Source organism: Ciconia boyciana, chromosome 7, assembly GCF_034638445.1.
Source record: "Ciconia boyciana chromosome 7, ASM3463844v1, whole genome shotgun sequence".
In the NCBI taxonomy this organism is placed as follows: Eukaryota; Metazoa; Chordata; class Aves; order Ciconiiformes; family Ciconiidae; genus Ciconia; species Ciconia boyciana.
Window position 1 is genome coordinate 48,844,773 of NC_132940.1, and position 18,512 is coordinate 48,863,284.

The 18,512-nt window shown below is 37.6% G+C and overlaps 1 protein-coding gene across 1 annotated transcript in view; it reads right to left on the bottom strand.

Annotated features, from left to right (window-relative positions):
* The window catches only part of SPHKAP (SPHK1 interactor, AKAP domain containing), a 79,434-nt gene that overhangs the window by 47,223 nt on the left and 13,699 nt on the right, over nt 1-18,512 (bottom strand). The window contains exons 2-3 of the mRNA XM_072867957.1: nt 12,227-12,329; nt 5,671-5,781 (exon numbers count right to left, since the gene is read on the bottom strand). Of these exons, the coding sequence (XP_072724058.1) occupies nt 5,671-5,781; nt 12,227-12,310 (195 nt within the window). The 5' untranslated portion in view covers nt 12,311-12,329. The remainder of the gene's footprint in view (nt 1-5,670; nt 5,782-12,226; nt 12,330-18,512) is intronic.

The following is an 18,512-nucleotide window of genomic DNA, read 5'->3' on the forward strand; positions in this document are numbered from 1 at the left end:
GACAAAACGTTTGCAGCATTTCTGCCAAAGTCTGGAAATCCCATTACCCCTCACATGGAGGCACACTGCTTGGGAAGGGAAGGGTGTATTTTCCTAGATCAGTGGTTCTCAAGTTTGATTCCTTGTTAGGCTGTGGGGAGCAGCAAGGCCTGCTTCCCAGCCTCCATGTTGGGACAGGATGGTCATGTGAAGAAGGAGAGGGCATGAGGTTGCATTTTGTGGGGAGATTATTGGAGTCTGGGTCCATTTTGAGAGAAAATCTTTTTTCAGTGCAAATATAATTTCTAGTGCCTTTCTATCTGTTGTTGGTCTAGAGTGTGAAAGTCCAGAGCATTTCTGGAAAATTCACTGCTATGATTTATGCATCTTGAGGTAAATGAATGCTGAATGTCTTGCAGGACTATAATACCATCTCTTTTTTTGGTTTTGTTTTGTATTGTACTTTTTTCGAAATAACTCTTTTCATCAAGAATTCTTAAAAGACAATTAAGATACATCTTGAGCAGCATGGCAATACGACCTTAATCATGCTGATGCTTATTGCACAGGCATTGGAAAGAAAATGTCAAATCTTAGGAACTTCTAAGAAGAATCATAAATGACTTTTCTGTGTGCAAGATTAAGACTTTTCCACTTTCTTCAACTTCTACTAACATAAGCCAACCACAAATGTTCAGCACTGGTAATTAAATAATCTAGATCTTTGGAGGGAAAGTAGGGACAACGTATCTATCAGTTTTTTTCTTTTCAAATGAGGTTTGCTTAAAACCGCATCCAAAGCAGGGAACATTTGATGTAGGTCCAGAGAAAGATAGCTGGCAATAATGGAGTGGACAAAGGTATATATATTTATGTGAAACTACATTTATTTGATGAGGTATCTCCTTGGGGTAATAAGAATGTCACATTACAGATATTTTAATTAGATTTATAAGTCACTATGTGCAGCTTACGAATGATTATGTCTCATGAATCCATGTATTTTGTTCTATTAGGTGGATTTTGATGAAGTTATCATTCAGTGGAAACAAACAAAACAAGACCTCTATAATTAAATGACCTTTAAAATTTATACTATCTAATTATGATATTAGCATGAAACTATGTATTCTAATCTGCAGCAGTAAACTGCTGCTAAAGAGTATAATTGTTAATTGAACTAAGTTTAATATAATATTTAGCAATTACTCAAATAGTCTCTGAAGAGGAAAAAAAACACTCAAAACATCAGTGTAGAAGAAGAAGTTCTTTGAGGGAGTTTAACCTTTTTAAGCAGACAGCATGGCAAAATCAGATAGGGTCTTCTGAAATAAGGAGGGTAGCACACTTCAACTCAGGGATGTTTTAAAGAGAGCTGGTAGGATGTTTTATTCCAATACAGAAATGAAAACAAACAGTGCTACTACCTAGGATTTACCTTCACTCTCTCCCACTGTGCCTTTACTTCAAGAACACAGAAATCTCTTTCAGCTGCCCCTTCCTGCCTAGCCTCTGCAGGAAGTCTCCCTAGAAAGCCCTAATAACATAAGACAGTTAGCCGTGTTCCCCTGGACTCAATCCCAGTGTACCTAATCTGATTTCCTAAATGTAAACACAGAATTGGACAAAAACAGTATGTACAGAAAGTAGAAAAGGAAAGTTAGGACAAGACAATCTTTCAAACTCTGTTCACATCATGCTCATTCATTATACATATAACACTTCTTTTCATAGACAGCTCACCAACGTACTGCTAAGTTGGCATAAAAATGGAGAACAGACACCACATCTCGCTATTATTTCTCTGTATGATTTCTATTGTTCATCTTTGCAGAAGACCAGAAACATTGGATTAAATATGAACACACTAGCATTTCTTCTATTATGGTGGGCTACCAGAATTTGAAATAACAATTTTCAGAGCTCAGGAGATTTCCAACTTAAGCAAATATGAAATACTGTTCCTCTAACACAATTTATTATTTTCATATCATAATGGCTACATTTTCATTAACCGGTTTGGAAATGAATGGACTATTACATGTACCAAAATACCTGTTCTGCTTAAAAAAAATTCTCTCTTTGAAAAAGTAGTCTGCTATGACTGAGTTAAATGCTTAGTGTTTTAATAAATCAATGTTAGTATACTTGGTGAGCATATGTAGGACAGCCATGAGTCTATTTTTACTTGTACTAACTGTGCTAATCTGTAATGGGACATAATGAATATAACATTTACAAAACCTATGTTCATATGGTCTTGTTGCATTTTTAGTTACAGTAAGATTAGACCCCTTATAACTAAACATGAACTCTTCCAAATGAAAACTGAACACTATAGCTAAATGTATTACCAGCTATCTTTGGGAAAAGCAACTGTTAATGATATAGTACATTTGAGATTTCTTTTTTCCTTCTGCAAACCTAATGACAACTTTCAGAGGCAGTTTGATTAAAACATCTCTGGCACCATTGGCAACAGCAATTTATAAAAGCCTCTACATGAAAGAGAAGATAGAACATATTGTCTGCTACGGGCAGTCTGGTTTGCTTGCTAATTGAGAAACTGGGGAAACTATTCCATGTTCATACCCTTCTTCCTCCCTCATTCCTGCAGCTTCTGCTTGTTTAGTGTCAGTCATTGGAAAGGACTCAATGAAATGCTTTGCAGGTTCCAAGTATGATACTGAACTAATGCTTAAGCCTTGCACAGTGGTTAAGTATTCCCTGTTCCCTGGTTTGCTCATGTATTGTGCACAGCCAAATGAACCACCTATGTATATAAGGTGGGTAGAGCAATTCTGGGGGGAAAAAAAAAAAAATGTGCTTACACACTGATCCACATATCAAGTTTGATGAGTAATGTTAAAGCTTTCTAGTTTACTGTTTGTATTTACATTAGTTGTGCAGCTTTTTAGGCACTCAAATTAAAATTCTGTACTATACTACCACTCAGAATAAATTAACCAGGAATACGAAGAAAATGTCAGTTATGCTCATAAAAGATTATGAGTAACTATTTAACAGTAACTCAAAAGCATAACTTCCAGGGACAGATCAAGAACTAAGCTTCCAGGCCACCAAACGCCTTTTCTCTTGATGTAAACAGTGATGTTCCAAAATAATATTTAATTTTTTAGTTTCTAAATTAATGGTCTCTATACATGATATTTTAATTTAACTCAATATATTATTGTGCATTCCACTTCAATCTCATTAATAAAAAATTATTTCAATATAATCTCTTTTCTTCTATAGTGATAACTATAAATTGCAGAATCAACTAGGTACTAAAATTTTGCTTCGAAAATTGCGAAACTTTCTGTGTGTGTAAAGTTGGCACTGTATTCAGAAAGCCATACAGGGAAAGCTGACTGTCCTATATGCACACTATGCAAGGAGTAGGCGATGGGAGAAGATGACTTGGCAGACCTTGTTTCAAAGCATATCCTAATATTCCTCCCATGTAAGAAAGGAGTCAGTCAGGGTCTTGTAGTTTAGGATGGTTTTAGGAACTGTGGGGCAGTTCTGTATCCTGGAAGCCTCATGGAGCACCTTTGCCCACCCTCTCCCTACAAGCAGAACTACACCATCACTCTATAGTAACACAAGCTGTTTTCTTAGGAAAGAGCTTTGTCTTCTTTGTCTTGTCTTGTCTGACAAAGAGGGGATTATAAGAAAATTATCACCTTGCATGACTTTGCCAGGGAAAATTGTGGGCATTCATCACATGTGAGATTTGGGTCTGTGACTTGCTGAAACCCCTTATCTCAGTATCTCCTTTTGGGATTGTAATGAAAAGTCATTTCAGTACTTCTGCCTCTTGTCTCACAACTGCAGAGTGGTAAGAGTAATGCTTATTTTCCCTACAAGGCGACTGACCACGCCTAGATAAAACCTGATCTGTGCTTTCAAGAGGAAAAGGGTGTATCAAGCAGCTATACTGGGTATTTTTATCAAATCTGAGTATAGTCTTGCTTTAACAAGCTGTCTTTTCTTGGTAGCTCCATCCTATCAGAGATAGATATAATTTCCTATAAGATTCGAAGAAACATGAAGAATAAAGTCAAAGCTCAACATATCAAAAAGCAAGTCATAATTCATTTTCATATTATTATTTGGAGTACTCATTTCATCTGAGAAAATAAGCCTTTTTTTAGGATATGAAATACCAAATAGTAAAACCAAGTGACTGTGGTCAATGTTTTTTGCATTAAAAGTAGTAATCCTTTCCTATATCAAACAACAAGGATACCACTGATTACCTGTCTGATGACCCTGTTCTGGCTAAGAATGTATTCAGGATACTGTTCAAGTGACAGCATTTCAGCTGTAGTTGAACAATGTACTTCCTAATACTGCAACCCTTTTGCTTGGGAGAATACATGCAGAATGCTCAAAGAACAGGAGACTGCTGTCTGTCTAGTTTTGTGAATCTAGGAAATTAGTATCACTAAACATTACTCCTTACTATCCCCTTCCTTGTTCCACCCAGCGTCATCCAAAATAGACATAGGAGTCTGTTTAGTTTCTCACCTTATACTTTATATGGTTGCTTACTAGCACACTCTGATGAGGTTATGTATTTTGCTCACTCTGCCTTGTGGAAACTGATAATCCAGTGGACAGCATGACAGTGAATTGAGCCCTATAACCTTTGACCATATTCCTAACTTTTAACTGCTGCAATTATACTGTTGTATCACTTCTGCTGTTCTCAAGCATGCTGCATCACCCTCAGGCAAGACACACAGCCTCCAGTCATCACCACTATGGGATGGAGATTCAGTTTCTTGATAGCAGGCGCCTGGGTTCATCAGCTAGACCTGAAATGTCCATGTCCTTGAGGGAATCCCAGTAGACTCCATAAGAGCCCTCAGCTGGTCTTTAGGTTGTGTGCAGCACAAGCAGTGCTGGAAACCTTTCGCCTGAGATAAAACTGCTCTTTTCTAAAGCCCTTGTTGGCTCACTGGGGCCAGGGAGTAGCAATCAAATGGGATTCCGAGCAAGGATCTGCTCTCCCAAGTCCTTCATCAAATAAAACACTATTACAATCACAGCAATGTACTTCCATCCAGTTTTATGTAGATAGTGTGTAAAGCAACATAATAACTCCTATTTCTTCATGTACGCTCTTAACCAAAAGCTGTTTTTAATTGCATTATAACCCACAATAGTGAGACTTAAATTTCATTTCAAATGTAAAATAATTCTGTTTGAGTTCTTTAGAAGCTTCTCATCTAATATGGAAAGAGTTTTCTTTTTAATTGTATCTCTATGCCTTCAAGAACATTGAGCAGCCTTTTAAACATCTGCTCTTTCTAACCTGCCGCTTAACAACTTACAGTTTGGAATAATTTTCTCTTTGGCTTATTTTTCTCTCTTGTCAGCTGCAGACTATGAACATAAAAAAATACGGAGGGCCACAAAGTCTGAAGGCCAAATGTGGGGAAACCTCTGCAGTAATCTTTATTAATGTGCTCTGTATAGAAATCTGTATGCGTTTTTGCTTTGTATGTTTGCTTTTAACAGAAAGCTGGAAATTACAGAAACTACAGATAGATTGCTATAATTTCAGTGTCAGTTAGTTATTGACTTTTTTTAAACCACATGTACTGTGGTTGGCCCCACACCCTACCCAAATAACTCTCAATGGACTTTTCCCCAGAGGAGGTTACAGTGAGTACTTACTGAGGCACAGTTGCTTTCTGACTTGTCTTCCAGAAAGCCGATTTGGCATGGTGTCCTCTGATTCTGCAGCCAGTAGTCTGTTGATTCTAGCAGACTGTTACTGCAGAGAATCTGTTAAAATAGTTAAAAATAGTTAAAATAATTTTAAAATGTACTCAGTCCTACTGTGCTTTGGGGGGCTGAACTCTACTGTTGTAACTCAAAGGAAATCTTGCCTACAAAATTTTGGGGGGGCAAGACTGGGACCACTGTTCCTTTTGGACCTGTCCAGTTAATGCACCTTAAATCAAGTGATTTATATATCCCCTAAAGTATTAGCCTATTTTCTTTCAGAACTGAAAATCCTTGGAGATACTTGAAGGAGATGCCTAAACCCAACAGTTTTATTGGAAAATATTGTTAGGAGTTTTGTTTTGTGATAAAGTGATAAACATAGATGTTGGGAAAACTATTTAATCATACCAGAGTGCACAAACTTGCAGCCTTTATGATTTACTGTATCTCTCGCCACAATAGATCAGTACTATTCATTCTGCCAGCAGCCTCATTTCTGGGACTGCCTAGCCTACAAACTTTCTTCTTAAACACATTTTTCTGCTTTCTGAGAAGCTAAAGTACTTAAGACCTGCTGTAATGAGTACTGAGCTCAGTCAGTACCCTGAGACCAAAACTTTGCGTTTAATCTCTCTGTGTTGACTCAGTCCTACAGCTTATGCCACAAGCTTTGCTCAAACAAAACCAAAATGGGGCTACAGATATCTGTAGACTATAAACAGGCAAAGCCAGTTTTGCAAGTCTGATCCTTAGATCAAAATGATTTCCTTACTTGCTGCCTCTGCACTAATATTCTTCTATGAAAAAGAGGGACCCTTAGTATTTTAAAACAACTAGGTAACAGCAGGAAAAGCATAGCTGCAACAATGATGCTACTTATAGAACATTTTATATGGCTTATCGTCTTCCCCAGGCAGCAATGTTAAGAAGTATGTTTGTGAAATGGATGTATATTTTATTTGTACTTCTTGCAATTCTTGCATTACATGGAAATAGGCTGTACTCTAGCTCTTTAGCCTTTTATTTTAATAATGATATTTTAAAATATAAATTTGTTGTTCTACCGGGAAAAAAAAATCTATCCACAGTACTTTCCTTTACCTTACTGCATGTTTCGCATTAACACACCTTTGTCCTATTTCGGGAACACTTGATCCATAAGCCTAGATCCCTTCCTTAGGAAGAGAAGTGAGAAGAACTTGTGAGGCCTCTTCATTTCTCAGGGAAGATGAATGACTGTGGAAAGCTGATCTGGCCAGTTGACACAATTTTCTAATACTCAGGGGCAATCCAGAAGTAAGCTTATTACCACCCACAGACTAACACCCACTCTAATTTTTATCTTTCTGGCAGAAAGCCAGTTAGATAGTTAATACTGCACTCCTTGTATTATTCTATATTGATTTCTGAATAAAAGTCAGCAGAAGATGGATGAGGAGGTAATGGGGATCACCACAGTCCATAAGTTTGGCCTGCTTCAGTGCCCTTCTTCGGTACCTTCCACAAAGGCTTTGCACCTTTGTGGTGGTTGTTTCTCAGTACTCCAGCCCTGCTATGGGTTTTCTTCTAAAGAGTTTCTGAATACAAATTTAGGGTTCACAAAATACTCAGAAAAAGCACTGTGCCCAAAGACTTTGTTCTGAGAATGACAAAGGCTCATGAATGCTTCACAGCAACACCAGTCTCTTCTTGGGGGCTGCTAGCTAATCTTGTTTACTAGTTGAATGACTCTGCACTCAATAAATTTTATAACCTCCTGCCTCAGTGCAAAAAGATTCCTGTCACCATAACTAACACTGATACTAAATGGGGAAAATAATATATTTCATATCCCAAAGAAACAATTTCCTGTTAGTGTTATAAACGGTTCTTTTTTTTTTTTTTTAAGAAATGTTTTCAAATGTGGAAATACTGAACCAGTATAAACTGGTTGATAAAATCTAGAATTAAGCAATTTTTTCTTCTTTTCCAAAATTACCATCCTCCGAGGCTTTTATGAAGACATAAAGAATTGAACATATACATACACGCACACATACACATATATATCTACATATATATATGATTTCAGATTTCATCTGATTCTAGATCTTCTCATCCTCAAGGGTGAAGTTCTAATTACCTGTTAAGACATAATTTTGCATACATAGGAAACAGTTCTCTTTAGCTTAAATAGCTTTTGCTGTAACAAGCAGTCTTGTTTCATTTCCTTAAAAATCACAGTGTCTTTGTCTTCAGCCTTAATCACTTTAGATCTTTCTTTCCCAAATCTCAGACAGTTTCTGAGAAACTGGAATAGACAGAAATTATCATGCAGAAACAAGCTTCAGAAATCCTTGGTACTACTCTTTGTCTCATGAGGACTTGGTGTGCACACCCAACATTTCAGAACAGCTAGATCATAGCAGTTACATATTGTAGATGATAAACACATGAAATGAGCTGGGCAGTCCAAACTTCACCTAGTTTTCCTTTTGTGGGATGTTAAATGACCCTTGGTAGCTCTATGTTTCTTTCAGAGGATGTTTTTGTCAGGAAGCAAATACTGGTAAAGCACCAGCAGAAGAAACAACTCTCCTGAACAAATGTTTCAGTCAGGTCAGGTCATAGTTGCCAAGCTTGGGTCACTCCAGGGTGGTTTATAAGTTGCAAGGCTTTATAGTACATTTAACTTTTGTATGCAGCTTTTCATAATAGACTTTGAAGTCAAGGGTAGAAATTATTACATGGAAGTTTTGGACAGCATGTGACTTTTAAGTAACCTCAAGAAGATGAACAACATTAGTAGGATGATGTTTTCCCTGGGCCAGATTCTGCTCTCATGTGTGCATAAGTAGTTCTGCACATGCACTTGAGAATGCAGACAGAAGTGTGAAGAAGGGTGCAATAGGCATAACATTTTTACTACTGGAGGTTGGAGAAAATAATTTGCAGCAATTTGCATTTGAAGAAGACAGGTGAGAAAAACAAAACCAGATACACCTGAGTCCACGCAGCAGAAGCTGGCGGAGGTCAGCAATCTAAGGAATACACAGTGACCCAAAGTCATCTGGAAAGCCTCTCAAAATTACTCAGAAAAGACAGTGCTGTGGGAAAGGGAGGCATGCAGGAACATGTGGGAGAGGCCTCCTTGCGTATGGTCTGGTTTTACACATATTTGAATGGTGTTCAGGAGACGGAAAGTGACATTTGAGTAACCAGTGGCAGGAATGAGGGCTAAACTTTGGATGAGTTTAAACACTACCTTATGAAATGCAAATTTCTGCATTAGGACCATTACAGCCATGTTATTGCTCCGAACCTTCCCATTAGTACTTTGGAGAAAGGATAATTTGGGCCACCCCGCAATGCTTATCACAATAGGGTTACACATACCTGCTATGCAAAAATGCATATCTAGAAGCCATGTGAGCTTTTGGGCATATTTCTTTGGTAACAGACAACAATATTATCACTGTCAAAGACAAACATACAGTAAGAATGAATGTAATACTTCTTACAGCATCTTGCTATTGTAAGGCAATTCTCCCTGTTAAGTAGGTGCATGTGTTTATATAAAGTGGGAGTTTGCATATGTATTAAAACTTGCTGGGATATTCATGCTTTTAAAGGAATATACTGAAGTCCTTATAGTAAAATAATGTATGACTGCAATGATCAAAAGTGTATAAGCTTGAAGGAGCTGGCCTAAATTAACAGGGCTAATTAATTAATCAAATGCAATGTGAGAACTGGTATTCCTCAGAGATGTAGCTCTACCAGTACATTCTGATTGCCATTTTTGCATTTACGCATATTTTCAAAATATACTGAGCTGGTATGTACCAAAGGATAAGAAACCTAAACCTGTACTACTTCAGCTGTCAGTCAGCATCCTTCTTTTATATAGCCTGCACTTTTAAGGCAAACAGTATCACTTGCCAAAATTCCCTCCACCTATCTTGTACTTCTCTTCATTCTTATCTAATTGAAACAAGTTCTGGGCCAATCCCGCTGACATATATTGTTAGCAATTTTGTTGAATTCAGCAAGGTTTCTTCTGATTTGCAATGGTACAATTGAAAGCAGAACTTGATTCATTGACCATACTTATGTGTAACAGCTGCACACACTATACTGCTGTATATGTGGTTCAGAGTAGGATCATCACACTCAGAAAATAATTCAGAATGAATTTGCATCATGCACTAAATGTGAAATCAGCAGTAATTCATGGTTCTAAAAAAAAGTTTTCCACTCTCATCTAGAGACTCAGCCGTCAGCATTACTCAGTGTGTTGTGAATCAATGAACTAAATCAGCCTCTAGCAGAGTGTGGATTAGAAAAGTCACTCTTTCCCAGAGGAAAATATTGCATACGAGTTTAGTGTAACAGCTTCCTGCTCCCTGATTTAGATCACAAGACATTAAACTACAGTAAATATCTATAACCGAGACAACATTAAAAAGGCTCTGCTCCGCAAATGAAACATCTGCATCTTCGTGGCTGATCATCTTAATTGCTTTGGTTAATTACTACTCATCAAAAAAGAGATGAAAGTGGGACATACAGAATAAGACGAGATATCAAGGGGCACATCTTCTGCATTTGTTCAGATTCATCTATGTAGTAACAGGCCACATCTCATATGGTTCCTGACAGGAGCCATTCATGCCAAATACAATTACTCAAACCTGTAAGTCAACTGTTTAAACTGTTCCCTTGCAGCAGGAACCCATAGTGTTTCACTCCACCACCAATTATACACCTGACTTAAAAAACACTGTAACTAACAGAGGCTAAAAGAGAAGGTAATGGCCTATTTTTGGTAATTCTTTATCCTTTTCCACACAAAAAAAGAATGGTAACACATTCAGTGACAATGCTGTAAAGAAGCCCAAAATATCCTGCTGTTTGTCAGAAGTGTTGGCAGAAGTGAATCACTTCTTTTTGTGTGCCGACAATCAAAATCGACTCATTTTACAATGAAAAGTTCAAATGTAAGGGATCAGACAGGTGAAGCAGCTCTAAATCATGTGGTAAAGGCTAGCCTTTAAAAGAGTGGTGCTTCTGAAGGTGACCAAGCTGGAAGCATTTATAAACACAGTGGTGGCACTTTTCAGTGCTGTGCCACTGTCCTTCAGTCTTACATAAAATAGATAACTCTGAGATTAAATGAAAATTTAAGATGTTTTCCCACACAATGGATTTTCTGCCTATTTCTGCCTATATGAAGATTCCAGTCAGCAGCATTTTTTAAAAATCAGGTATTTTGCAAATAAACAAACCCTTTGATCAAATGAAATATTGACACTTTGTCTTTTAGCCATGTTGGGGTGAGCTGAAGAAGCCCAGTCCCAGCATACACATCAGTCTGTTGAGTTCTTTCTTATATCAATGATTTTACATTTAAAAAAATTTCTGTAGACAGACAATATTCACGCCACACACCCACAGTGTGGTTTTCAGGATGAGGAAAATAAATATTTATCTTCTACATGTTTTATCTTTCTCTCTCTCTCCTTACATATATAAATATGTATTGTTGTTAGTTTGAAAAAAAGAAAAAAAGGAAAGCATTATTATTACTAGTGGAAGGAAAAGAAAAAAAAGTAAGAATTATGGGAAAACTGAATGAACTGTGAAGTTTTATAACATTCCTGTGTTAGAACAAATGCTTTCTTATCAGCTCTAGAATTATGCCTGTGGGAGACAGTAGAGGTCCGAGGGTTAGTGCAAAGTGAGAGATGAAAGATGGCCTGTCTTCCTCCATAGGTCTTTGGTAGTGCCCCCTTCCCTTGGACTGTACTACCATAATCTGACCCTGGGGAGGAGGAATAAAAGGAAGCATCCATGGTCTTCATCTGTGTATTCTCAGTTGTACTGAAATTAGGTACATGCATAAAATAATGTCAGTCATATCTGAATATCTGACTCCTAATGATATACACACAGGCACTACTTCCTCCCCCCCCCCCATATGTAGTTATATATAAATAACTACATATAAACCCATTTTGAGGCAACAAAACCAGCAACGGTCAAATCTATACTACCTCCTGGGTTGCTGAAACCCTTCCAGTTAGACAGTTAGATACTAGGGAAGGCAGAAAAGCCGTTTCATGAAGGACCCTCCATTGTATTGGCCTGAGAGAAGCAAAGCTCTGGACCCTCAGGCTGGGTCCCAGAAACTTGCCACCTATTGAAGAGCAGTTCTGAAGCTATTTACGCTATTGCACTGCTTTTATTTCTTCCTGTCAGATAATAAGGAAAAATATAAATGTTCAGGGGAAGTTTATCTCCCATATATATATAATATATTTTGGGACCAGACAAGTATAGACCAGGAAGACAAAATTGCAAGATACCATAACAGCACCCAGAATTTATTTTTCTGTATCAGTCCTTTTCTTTTTTAGCAATCAGTTAAATTTTGTATTCGCCAATAAAGGCAAAAGCTAAAAAGCAAAGCTATAACCTGGGATGTATCTGCCTTTGAATATAACATAAACTTAGAAGTTACCTTCTTACATGCTGTGACAGAGCTTCCCAAACTGCTTGCCGAACTGTCCGTGCTGCTGCCTTGGTGCTCTGGGACTTCATGCATCAGTGGAGATTCAAAGTTGCTGAAGAACAAAAAAGAAACAAACCCCCAAAAACCTTTCCGGTGACTCAGCTACATAGATAACTCAAATGATACCAAAATACAGTTCAGTAAAGAGATGTAACTTAGATTACAAGAAGCTGTCTATACTCTCCTTGCTGACGTTACTAGTCTATTTATTAATTCTCCCTTTTTGGAAGACTCTCCTGAGCTACATACTTTGGATATAAAATAGCCGACCAATGTCTTTTGAAGACTAGAGGATAGCATATAGCTGCCTATAATCACATCCGCCTGTCTTGAATGACACTGTAAAAAGTGGTACTAGGTAGTTTTCATAAGCAGGCAGCTTGGAGCAGCAAATGAAATACTTGCTGCATTAATTCAGCTTGGTAGGCAAAATAAACGTTTGCTGCATTTTTACCTGCCTGGATGGAAGTAAAGGGGTAGCGATTAAAATGTAAAAAACACAACAGGAGTGGTTGAATTCTGTAATCTAGATGGAATAGCTTGATACATTGTAGGTTTAGAGCAAAGGTAAGTCATGCACATACTCTGTTTTGCGAGTCAGTTGTACACAACAGAACTATATTTACTTTGGGACTGTGCAGATGTGAAATACAAAACCATAAAAACAAGCTCCCCCAGCCAAGTTATTTGCATGCACAGCTGGTACCACCCCTCACACTTTTCTTTTGGAATAGTTCAGGCCAGTCTTGTAAGATCTCCCACCATATAATAATCAAATTGTCGCAAGCTTAGTGACGCTTCTCTCTCTGGACATGATGTGATGGCAATTAAAGACCACACAGTGCTAAAGGGCTATTTCTCCAGAAATGTACTAGGGAAAGAGTATCCTACACGATCAAGTTCTGCTTCCCAAACTGGGTCTCTAGAGTGCTTTTAATTTATTGCAAGTCATCTATGAGAAGACATGGAACACATTGTGATAGACCATAACAAGCGACCAGGTTACCTTGGCTTAACTAATAAACTTTCATCAGTTCCAACGGGATAACAGACCATGTGCAATTTCCTGGTATGCTCAATTAAAAACTAAAATGCATTTTCATAAGTCACTTTCACTGGAGCTTAAGCCAATATGTTAAGAGGAGGCTACTTTCACTTTTTGCCCAAATCCACAGTCAAACATCAATAAGGCTACCTTTCTCTCAAAGATTCATGTATGTATATTTCACTTGATACTGCTCAGGACCAGTTACGAATATATCCACTCCCATTGATAAGTAACTTTGTCAGTAAGAATTTTGCTGATGTGTGTGGTGCTATTCCATAATTATTAAAAAAAAAAAGTATCTATATGTGCTGGAATTAGAAGAGTGAATGAAAAATATAAAACTACCTTAGCACTTATTAATTGCTAACTGGGGGGAAGCTTCATGAATTGCATGGGATGACTGAATACAGATGCACAAGTGAGACCAGAAGGTTAACTGACTTCACTTGAGAAGTGTGATACCACCTAATACCCTCTAAGATACCAGCATCATTTGTATCTAGAAGGGAGACTTCTGTCTGTTTACAAAATTCTGCTCCATTGCTCAGATTATATAGATAAACAGTAACACTTCTGGGCAGTAATTTCTCTGGGATTTGACAAAGCAAAATAGCATTTTATAGGCCTTATACAGAGTTCTTTAACAGAATGAGGGACATTAAACACATGAAGTTATTCTGGTTTTATATCTTCATTAAAAATAAGAACCTCATATTCAGAGGGTCAAATACTGTGTAAGTTAAGTAGCCTCCTTGATAAGTCCACATTTAGATGCAGCCTCTGTACTAGGTACAACTCAGTACTCCCAGCAGAAGCTGCACACTGCCTCTTTTTATAAGATGCATCACTTGTGCAATCTAAAAGTAAATTACAGATCAAGTCTGACCTGCAGGTTGAAGTATAAGGCCCATTGTTTTCTCCTGCTCTTCACTGAGAGGAAGACTGAGTGGCTTTGCCACTGCTTTGCCCTACAGGGAGTTGATATGCTGATAATGACTATTTGCTTTCAGTTATACTGTGTGCAGGGAACTGAACTTCTAGTGCAAAAAGCATTGCTGAGTCTAAAAGCAACTAAGATGATAGTATGGCCACTAACTGAAGGCCTTTTTGGACCTTAATTAAACAGTACAAATAGAACAGTACATTAAAACATAGCTGGAAAATATAGTTGAGGAGTCATGTTCTGGAGTATTAACAAATATGTGCTATCTCTGGATGATAATCCAGCAAGGGGTAGCACATTATGTGTTCCATACAGAAGTAAGCTGTCTTCCTAGTCATGTGGAAAGCAAAAAGATCTGTAAAATCTTATTAATCCTTTAAAATGTGTTCTTTCCAAAATAAACCCATTTTTCATTTGTAAATATAGAAAAGCTTGTTAAAAGTACATGATGAGTGAAATAAATGTAGAATGCCATTAAATGTTTTGAATGAGAAAAGGCTTCATCTCAGACTGAAGTTCAGACAGGCAACAACTGTCTTTGGTGTTACTGAAATCTGGTAAACCTAAATTCTCTTGTCAGCTATCCCAGTCCTCAGAGCTGTATTTCACGTCCAGCTGATTACTCAGAGCACAGGTAAAATCAGCAACTGTGTTTCACAGGACAAGGGACAACTCATTTACGAGTATCTGTAACACTTTCAGGAGCTTCTTTTTTGTCTTAGGGTTCACGTTTCCTGTGCTGTAACTGTAGAGCAGAACTCTTATTCTCCATGCTGCATTGCAGTTCAACTCTAGCATTGTGCTAGTGATATGAACTCCAGGAGCCCACTGTTTGCAAACAGGTTCATGCAGGCAGTGTTCACGGTCACTGAAAAGCAGAATAATTTTAACAAAGACATGCTAAATTATGAGAGAAATTATTAGGAAACAGTTTTAGACTCCACAGCCTTTTCCTCTGAGAGTTTATAGGTACGCAATTTCTAAAAGAAGTACAGAGAAACACATACCGCCACCCCTTGGCCACCATTGATGGTCAGCTACATGAACACCTCTAGGTATCACACAAAGTAAATACGTAGCAGTACATACTAACCGATGGAAAAATTAGCACCTAGGTGAGCTTCTTCAGGTTGGGCATCCAATGTTGCAAACCTGAGTCTTCCACAACTCAAGGAGGTGCAGCGTATGAGGTTCTCTTTAGATACCTTCAGATTCATAGATCTTTCTTTCAACATAGAACACAGGTTTGGCTTTTCAACATCTCTTTTTCAATTATCTCATCTCTCAGATCAAAGTTTCCTCTTCTCTTTCGTTATCCTGTGGGCACCCTTTCTAAGCTTTAATTTTCAACACGTATGTGATTTCTTAAGAGACCCCCCTCAGGCCATACTGCTCTGCCACCTTCACTCTGTAGCAGTCAGTAAGATAAACCTACTTTTCATTAACTCCCCAGGGAAAAACTATTCTGTCTTTGAGAAGCTGCCTGCTCTCATTAGTTCCTCCACAGCAGGAGGCTGAAAGAAACTGCTGCAGAGATGTAGCCATCTCGTCATCAACTAATAGCTCTGCATTCACGTACTATACTTGTTGCTTCACATTAAGAGTTTACACAAAGCACTAGTCTTTCAAGGCATCTGCAACAGATTGGAGCTTTTTTGCTACAAGATAAAGCAAGCTGTTGAAGGTTTCAGGTCCTAATTCTCACCTTTGCTTGGCTCCCCTTGTTTATTATGTGATGGAGAATGCTCATCTGACTTAGATGTGCCCATCTGATTTAAAGCTATCACGGAAGGCCACAGGCATAACAAGGAATCTCTGTTAAAGGATGGCTCATTTGGGGATTTTTCCTTTGGTGGGAGAGATCCTAATTTACAATTCAGCTTTTGAAACTGAAGCTGGGAACCTGGACCTATGACCCAGTGTTAAGAAGTACGCCATTTTCACTTTAATATTTCCATTAACAGAAGAATATCCACAGTCACTTATTTGCCACCAGGTGCTGTCTACCTGATTGATGAATTATGACTTTTCCTACAAAGAATTTTCCTACAAAGCTAAATGCTCTCACGAAGAATGCAAACAGATTTCGTGGAAATTAGAGGACTGTAGTAAATAGCTATGAGGTTTATGGCACTAACTGTAATAACAATACATCCTTTATTATTGACCAAAATGCAAAACAATTGCTTCTATTTTCCTACATTGAATAATTAAAAAATACCAACCTTGATGACTCAAGACTTAATCAAAAAAACACAGCTGCTCCTAAAAATAATGATCTTCTTTGCAGATGTGGCAGATGGTGCTACATCAACTAAGAGGTAATTTAAAGAATTCCCCAGGTTATCACTACAGAAAATTAATCTTGGGAAACAATATCAGAAACTTCAATTTCCTACCATCTTGAACATAACCAGCTTCCAAAACCTTGTTGTTCAATAATCGTTCCTAAGGAGCAATTTCAATGAATAAGTGACCATTATATATCTTTTTGAACCAATCCCATTATAGCCTAGTGATTTTCATCTTTTCATTACGATTCCTAATCTCAGCATTTTGAACATACAAAACATACTGATCCATGAAAAAGATAATCTTGATGAAGGAAACAAACTGAATGAACACAGTGAGGTTTCTCAGTGCAATTAACTCCAAGCTATAGTCGGCTACATTTCTAATATTTTGCTAATATTTGTACTGAACACCATGAACAACAAAAAAAGGAATGAATCTCATTTTAAAATAAAAATATGAGACAAGTGAAAGCATGGCAAAATACTTTAGCATATTCTTACCTTTACACTCACAAATAAACCCAAAAGCTACTCAGAAACTGAGAAAGGCAGCTAGCTTAATCCAGACCCTAAGCAAGCAGCAGTTTTGAAAGGCATGCAGCATTCAAACAGCATCCCTTAACTTCAAAGCCTTTTTGAAGTGGACAGACTAGTCACACTCTTTCCTGATGCTACTTTTCAGATTTTACAGTTTGAAAATTTACCTTTACATGTAAACAGGTCAACAATGTCACTAGCAGTAAAATCTTTAGATGTAACAGTGTCAAAGTTACTATTTTAATCCACAGAATTGGTTTTTATTCAGTCTGGACCATGTGTATACTTCAATCAGAGCACAGATGGTTAGTCAAACAGACTCTCTATAAATACCTCAAACAAATGTCTTTCTGATTTTGTTATGGATTTGAAACCCATGTGCAGAATATAATCACTGGCAATATCAGGGGCTGATCTTGTAAGGTATTCATAGACTTGTTTCAGTCTCCCTTGGCTGCTATTGACTTCACTGGGAACTTAAAATACTGAATACTTCCTGTCATTATCAGACCTGAGTGTCTATGCAGTCTAACAGGTACAGGTTGCTAGTTTTACAGATCAGTGCACTAAAAAGAGTAGAAGTTTAAGTGCTTTATATTCAGATTGCTCATTTCATAATGTCTATTGCGTACTCTTGATCTACATTTCATTTTTATCACTGATACAGCTGCAAAAAGGCCAGGTCTTTAGCTACATGCTAATGAAAAACAGGAGCAGAGAAAAGACAACCCATACTATGGTACACCATGCAATAAAAAAGCCTTTTCCTTCCATGTTCACAGAGTGAATGCCCTTTATTCTGCTCCAAATTAAAAAAAGCAAACAAATCTAGAAGTCTCTGCAAGCATTAGCAATGATCAGCCTTCTTTCAAATCATGTTTTAAAAATATTATAAAAGAACAGAGAAGTTTTACTGAAGAATAAATGTAAACCAAACTAACTAAATTTTATATGATCTAATTAGAAATATTCCTTCCTTCCTTTATTTACTGATTGAATTCTTAAAGGAAATATAACAAGGATTTATGTGCAAGTCTGACAAACTTCTCCACATTCAATAGTTATGGCAGGGTATACTCTCATAAAAGAGCTGACAATCAAATCAGAGTTGGTAATCAGGAGCTGAATGACAGATGATTGGGTTGGGGGGGGGGGGTTTGATGATTAACTATATTTCAGTAGTTTACTGACAGAGAGCCAACCCAATATAGACTGGGCTTTTGCATACAGCTGATAGGCATCCTGCCTTTTTCCCTCCTATCCCTGGATTTGATATGACTTTAGGACAATTCCAGGTGGACCTTTGTTATGCTGGTAGAATGGCTACTTACTAAGGAAACCTCCTAGAAAGGACAGGCTTGGACCTTGGTCAGAAGAGACTACAGAAAAAGCACATGAGGAACCATGACATCT